General features: G+C 37.0%; 1 protein-coding gene across 1 annotated transcript in view; it reads right to left on the bottom strand.

Annotated features, from left to right (window-relative positions):
- Positions 1–2,376: 2,376 nt before the first annotated feature.
- Positions 2,377–7,818, bottom strand: part of DICER1 (dicer 1, ribonuclease III) — a 66,157-nt gene continuing 60,715 nt past the window's right edge. Inside the window, exons 27-29 of the mRNA XM_053979846.1 lie at positions 7,653–7,815; positions 7,481–7,556; positions 2,377–7,179 (exon numbers count right to left, since the gene is read on the bottom strand). Of these exons, the coding sequence (XP_053835821.1) occupies positions 7,014–7,179; positions 7,481–7,556; positions 7,653–7,815 (405 nt within the window). The 3' untranslated portion in view covers positions 2,377–7,013. The remainder of the gene's footprint in view (positions 7,180–7,480; positions 7,557–7,652; positions 7,816–7,818) is intronic.

Below are 7,818 nucleotides of genomic sequence, written 5' to 3'. Positions count from 1 at the left end.
AGCAGAGAGGATCTCATAAGCCAAGTGGAGATTGGTGACCACAAAGCGATCAAGTTTGAAATCTCTGGTGACATGAGGAAAAGTGCCAGCAAAACCTCAACTCTGTATTTCAGGATGCTCACGTTACTAGTGAGTAAAATCTCCTGGGATGGGGCAATGTCTTTGCAGGTGCTGGGGTCTATCAGTGCTGGTCATTTTTGAAACATCACGGCACAAGAACACGCAATTCCCAAATGTTGGAAGTCAAGCAGGGGAGGCAGAAGGCCAGCTTGCCTAAACAGTAATCTCTTGGAAATAAGGCAAAAAAAATGAAGGTGCATACCCAGTGGAAGCAAGATCAGGTGACACAGAGGAACACAGAGATGCTGCTCACCACTGGAGGGAGAGAATCCATGTGGCCAAAGCTCAACTGGAGTTGAAGCTGCCAGAAATATGGGAGACATTAAAAGTTTTTTCAAATATATTAATGGCAATAGGCAGTGTAGAAACATCAGCCCATTCCAGGATGAGGATGGTCACCTCACAAACAGGGACAGAAATGAGGCAGAGGTGTTTAGTGCATTCTTTACCTCTGTCTTCAGCATTAGCGATGGACTAAGGGGGTCTCAGGTACCCTGAGCTGGAGGACAATGACTGTGAGAATGATCAAACCCCAGTCAACCCTGAATTTGTGTGGGATCTGCTGCTCCAGCTGGATCCCTATAAATCTATGGGGCCTGAAGGCCTAAGAGTCCTCAAAGAGCTGGCTAATATCATTGCAAAACTTCTCTTTGATAATTTTTGAGCAGTCTTAGGAACCCCGAGAGGTCCCAGCTGACTGGAAGCTGGTGCACGTTGTCCTTGTTTTCAAGGGCAAGGAGGACCCTGAAAACTACAGGCCTGTCAGTCTCACTCCAGTGCCTGGTAAAGTTACGGAGATTATTCAGGGAGGTATTGAAAAACTCCTGAAAGGCAACACTCACTCGCTGTTCTTGCTGTGGAGCCAGCACAGCTCCATGAAGGGAAAGTCCTGCTTATCAAACCTGATTTCCTTTTCTGACAATGTAACCCACAGGAAAGCCAGTAGATGTAATCTTTTTGGGTTTCAGTAAAGCTTTTGATACAGTCTCTTGAAAGAGTTCTTCTGGACAAAATGTCCAGCACACAGGTGGATAAACACATCATGGGATGGGTGAGCAACTGGCCCATGTCAGGGTTGACATCAGACTGGGGAACCTGTCACTAGTCAGGTTCCACAGGGCTCATCCTTGGCCCTGTGCTCTTCAACTTCATAAATGTCTTGGATGCAGGACTGGAAAGGATACTAGTTTGTCTGCAAACTCCCAAGTTTGCAGACAAGAGACACCTTTGAAGCAGAACCTCTACTGATCTTACACCTTGAATTTCTGGAAATCTCCATCTACTTCACAATGCTACTCAGCAAGGGATGGACCACTTTCTTGCAGACTCCAGCTGAGAAGGCCATCCCTCACATCATTTTGCCACAATTAACGGGATATAATGGCATCCTCAACCAATTTTTAATATTATTTTCAGACCAATTTTCCTGCAGAAAAGTTGGGGTAAGTTTTCTGATTTGACTCACTTGCTAGAATGGGGAGGTGGAGGTTGTGTTGTCATCTGTACTAGCCTACACACTGGTACCTGAAGGGCTTTATCTTTAAAGGCATCTTTTCCAAATCCCAGAAAAAGCTACCACCATGCCTACCAGCAGCCTCGCAGGATTTTCTCTATAACTTAAGACAAAATGCCATAAATCAAAGACAAAACATGCTCACTGTAGATGCCAAACCAGTGACTGCTACATTGTGAAGTTTTCAGAAAGGAAGACTCCTGATCTTTGTCTGGCAGGTCTGACTTGTCTCCATGAAAGATACATGACACTACTGTGCCAGCCAGAACATTCTACAAACACACTGCCAATATTCAGGATAAGCAAAATACTAACAGAAAGCCAATAGAAAAATAATGAAATTGACATTATTAATGCTGAGACTATTAGCTCATCTTAACATATTATTCTTAAAACATGTGCCAGTCATGCAAACCTGCGTTCCAGAACCCTTGTGCTCTGGGGCCTCTCAGCTCCAACAGACATTTTGCAGGTATAATGGTCAACACAGAGATCAAATCATACCACATACACCATCATTTTTAACCTGAGTGTCCCTTAAGAGTCTTCACATAGCTCTGAAGACAGTTCATTCATCAGAGGAAGGAGACAAGCAGACTTGTCTTTAAACAAGGTGAAGAAATATTGTTTTCACAAATGTTTTCACATTTTTTTTTAGATTTAGACTGAAAAGCAATTTTTTGTAAACTCTAGAAGATTTATGGAGATATTAACAGAAATTTAAAAAAAGCAAAACGACAATACAAGGTGAACAGACCATAACTTTATTGGAGATATACTCAGCTACAATTATTACAAAAAACTATTAAAGGTAATTGTGATCCATAAGGTGCAGATTGCAAACTTCTGCAGCATGATTACAGTATGAATGAATTACATTTTATGTCCCTTAAAGACAGCTGCAGCATGTGATGGTAAATATTTTATTGTCCATCAAATTATATTTGTTATTCTTTCTACTTGATTTTAACCATCTTTTCAGTCACACTATTTACAATAAAAATGCCTGCAATTTCCAATTATTGTTCACAAACATTTTTCTCCCCAACTTGCTGCTGCAGTAAATTCTGAGTGCATCTACAAAGCAATTAAAGTAGTCTGTGGTTGCCATTCAAATAAAAGAGGGAAAACCCCAAGGATTTCATTGGATGAAATTTATTTTTAAGAATTGTAGTTAGCTTTGATAGAAGTTAATTTTAACTGCTAGTGGAGTATACTACAATGACCTCTAGATATTTGCTAACATAATTCATATTGAGTTACAGCTGATATTTAGATTACATTTGATGGTCATGAACTGTAGTGTTTAAAGTTTAAAATCTAATATGAAAGTGATTAACTTCTTGAATATTAGAGCAATTGAAAAAGGATCAATGTCAGTAATTAAGTACCAAAAATCAAAATGCTTCTTGCTTCATTCATATAAAAAATACAGAGATTTCCATGAGAATGTGTTCATGGGGAGCCCCATCCAAAACAAACCCAGAATACTGTCAGAGTCAAGTGCAGTATCACAGCAGACCACAATGCTATTTGTCATTTTGGACTGCATGTGCTGCTGTGACTGGGATACAAAGAGTTAATTTTCTGTACAGATAAATGCATAGAATATGTAGCATATGCAGTATGCCATATGCAGTAACATAAACCCCCCCACATTTTCCAGTTGATGGTTCTGTATCTGCTCACAAGGAGGAAAAATGAAACTCTGAAACATACATACAAGCACTAGATCTTCAGATATGTAAATGAATGCAGTTCAATTGACTAAAATGATACAACATCAATTTGCACCAGCTGAGGATCCAGCACCCCATTCCTGGGCCACCACTGTACTCCTCTCCAGCACTGAAACTGGTTCTTGTTCAAGTTCCGTACTCGGCAGTTGCAACACACTACTGTGTAATGAGACTTAAAAATAGTAGGCTGGCTTTTTTGTATGGACTTTAGCAGCATCAAGCTGAACAAACACTTCAGAAGTCACTACTGAGCACTCAATATTCAGACTGGACAGATTTAGTTGAGGTTGACCAAATTACTAGGGGTTGTCTTCTCCCAAAAATTACATTATATGTGTAAAATGTTGGTTTGTTCAGAGATAATTACTGGAGTGTCAGTCAGAGGTCATTCTAATTTTAATTACTTCACATAACAGTAAAATGATGTAGTAGAAAAATAATAGCTTTAAAATACAATCAAGAGTTGTTGCACATCTTTGTTGTATTTTTTCCATGTACAGTAAAAATGCCACAGACATTACAAATGACCTATTTAAGTTGTGCAAGTAAATGACACATTGCAGGCATTAAAAACTATCTTTTTCAAATTCATTAAATCAGAACAGCAGCAAGGCCAAACCACATTTTTCCTCTCTGTTAAGCATTTTTTCCTTGAAATGAGGTAAAGCATGGTACCAAGTGCAATGCTTATTTGTGCTACATGAACAGAACAGCGCAAAAAAAAGCCATAAAAATAAAAACGCAGCATAGTTAGGAGGACTGTTTAAAGTACAGTATAACAGGACTTAGATAAAAAACCTCAAGGTTCATGCCAATTAACCCCCACACCATTTATGATGAGCCTGTGTGGTTGCTTTTGAAGATGGGCTGCAACAGTCCGCTTACACTTGTGCTTATAGCATGTCAAGTGATTTCTATCCCAACCTTCAAATGATCAGATTTAGGTCTTTAATAGCGTACACTGTCCAGTATCAAAATCATATCAGCTGTAGGGTAAAACACACAGATGTGTAACATGGAAACTAATATGGATTTTCTGCCTCAAAGGATAAAAAGTATTTCAATGAGGTCACACTGGAAAAAAATCACGGCATTTAAAACACATTTAAAAATGCATCAGCAGCAGAAACTACTTTATAGTCAGCCACTACACATTTCAGATGTCCAATTCATACGCTTTATCTAGTAACAAAGTGATCATTAAACTGTTCTGAAACACAGAGTAGGTTCAGCTGATTTTGTCTACACCCAAACACTCCATAACCACTTCACTGCTAACAATTACCTGAAACCCCTGAGAATCTATAACCTTGTAACAATCAGTAAGAATTTTAGGCATTCAAAGAATAACTGAAATTTTAGCTTTTCATAATGCAACTAAAACTACTTAAGACTTTCTAGATGGTCTGATTTAATCTGCTGATTGATGTCTGGCCAGAAACACAGAATTGTTGACATGAGTAATCATGTATTTTCACTAAGAAAATTCAGTCCTACTATAAAGAGCAAGCTATAGCTTAAATCAGTGACCTTTTTGAAACAGCTAACGCAAAGCAATTTACATTTGAGAATTTAGACTGCATGTTTTTATTGTTCCATACCACTATATAATCTACTTGCTGTTCTTATACCTCCTTTCATGACTGAAGTACCAAACAAATACTAGACTTCTTTATAAGCTAGTATTTTAATTCTTGGTTTGACTCCTATAACAAGCAGCTTTCAAATACAAGAACAGTCCTTTTTCACAGACTGAAAAGTGACTGAGATAGCAAATATACGAACTTTTGAAAACTGTATTTCAGAAAAGCTTAATGTCTGCCCCTTGTCACTAAGGCATTTACTTTATTTTTTTTGTTAAGAAAGCAAGAGCTGACAGTTTTTGTTTTGTTTTAGTGTGCATTTGTGAGGAAAGGAATAGGGTTTAAAAGCAGGAAATACAGTATTTGTTTGTAATTTAGTTCATAAGACACAGCATCAAGTTCAAACTATTGTGCTGGAAAACGTTAAAACACCTTGCTCTGCTTTCTCAAACTTCAAGCATAATTAACAGGGCAAAATTGCAGCAAACCTCTACTGATACTGGTGGGAATACAAGACCCACAGCTTTTTTTAAAAGGTAAATTAAGAGGTATTATAGTTACAGTGCAAAAAATTAAAATTTCAAGCATAATATATAAACATAGCACCAAAACAGAAAAAACCCAATGCATGCAAAAATAAAAAGGAAAAGAAGAGAAAAAAAAGAACTGAGGTATTTAAGTGAAGAGTGCCTACAAAAATCTAATTAAAGAAGTATAGGCAAAGCCTAAAAAATACAAGTATGATTTCCCCCCCACGCTCCCAGTAGACCAAAACATCAATGAGCTAGTTTCTCTAAATTAAGGACCTAAATCACAGATGTATCAAAAGTACGGCAGTTATATCTCAAACATCAACTTTCATGTTATTTAACAGCACAGCTTTGGTAGATGAAATATGCATGCAATTCTGAAAAGTACAGTAAGAAATTTACGTGGAAATATCTCTAAGTGTAAAGGTGCTCTGTTTGTTAAATACGTAACCAATTGACTATAAAATCTGCAGCATATCTTAGGTGTGATATGTCTAAGGTTGTTTTGTTAGTGACAGTTTGCACTGTGCAATTATTTGTTGCTGTTTCCAGTATTGGAACTATCTAGCTTGCAGGTTTGTGTAAAATTGGAATTTTAGCCAAAGACCATATTTCGTTTATGGTATAAAAAAAACTGTAGACTAACCACCTCCTCAGAATTGTTAAAAATAACCTAATTACATATATATGAATATAATTTCTATTATAATCCTGTAATAAGTCACAGCTATAGTAATGAGTTGTACTGTAAATATAGAGCTGTATCATTGTAAAATGCATAAGAAAATGAAGGGAATGTAAAACAGTTTGTTCCAAAAAAGATCAGAAATTAAAGATTATTAATGAGGGTTTATTTATTTTTAAGGCAAGAACCTTTTTTTTATGCAAGACTGTGTGGCATAAGGAAACCGAAGTTTCACTCTACCAGTATGCCAGCCATTTCAATTAAAATCTGTCCCTAACAAATAAGTGCAATAATGATTGGGAATGCCATCTTAATGTAAAAAGATGACATGGAGAGAAAAAAAAAAAGGAAAATAAAAAGGAGAATACTGGCACACTTAATCTTTCTTATACCCAATCATCCAGTACAGTTTATCAACTGCTTTATGACTGGCACTAGTGCACAGATTGAAGAATTCCAAGATTACTATATATATAAATCTAGCAACTGCATTAGGCATAAGCTCCCTGGCCTTCTAATACTAAGCAAAGCTGTACTGACAAGAAAAGTAAACCAAAAAGACCTGACAACAATTATTCTGAACACTTGCTAAATGTCATCATTAAAGCACTCTCGTGATTAAACAAAGCAGAAGTGAGGAAAGAAGACAAGATTGTGTTTGCGCAAAAAACTATAACTACAATTAGTTCCAAAATTTTATACATGTTAAATGTTTTGTTATCTATTCTGTTATCAAACTTTAAATTCTGTCTTCCAATTTGTTCCTCTCAACATCAACTTTTAAAAATTTGCTTTATTTGTATGTTATTTTTTTCCCCATTTCATTTATTTTTATGAGGAGTCTCAGCTGTTTGGGACCTGAGGTTGATTTGCTTTGAGGCTTCGTAGTGCTCTTCTCGCAGCTGCAGATTTGGCAATCCTGTAGCTTCTGCCAACACCTTTAAACTTTCCCTTTCCTACAACTTCCACTGTAACTCTGACCTTTCCATCGTAAGTTCTTTCCGCAGGACTGCAAAAATATACACAAGAATTACTTACTGCCAAGGCAAGGTAATGTGAAATAAGAGACCAACATTCTTTTACAGAAGTTAAAGCAGTAAAATTAAACAGAAATCATTACATTTCTCAGAAAGCTATGCAAGAAAAAAAAAAAAAAAAAAAAGAACAGCTCACACAACGATGATTAGGTTAGCTACTTAGTGCAAAAGAAATTACAAGTACTTTGTGACATGTAAAAATTCTCTGTAGTTCATGAAGCACAGTTTAGAAACGCTTTCTGTCAGTGTGTGTGGAAGAAAGCATATTCTTACCTAAATTTGGCTGTCTCTGGCTCCATTTCCAGCAGCTCTCGCACTGGTGAACGGGGCACATTAGCAGAAAATTTTTCTATTTGATAAAAAAAGTGAAAACCAAAAATTAGCTTTGTTCTTTTCATAGCAGATGGCACTTTATTAGTAGTAATTTTCTGAAAGTTGGCAGTACCTATTAGTGGCCTCATCATTGGATAGTACACTTGCCAAACCATTTCCAAAGACATTCCACTATCCATATAAATGGCACCAGCGAGGGACTCAAATATATCCCCCATGGCCTTTGGTACTTCAATGTCTTCCTCTTTTTCTTCATCTTCTTCAGATCTTCTGAGCTG

This window comes from Vidua macroura, chromosome 6 (genome assembly GCF_024509145.1).
Source record: "Vidua macroura isolate BioBank_ID:100142 chromosome 6, ASM2450914v1, whole genome shotgun sequence".
NCBI lineage: Eukaryota > Metazoa > Chordata > Aves > Passeriformes > Viduidae > Vidua > Vidua macroura.
This window is presented reverse-complemented; position numbering and strand designations above follow the sequence as displayed.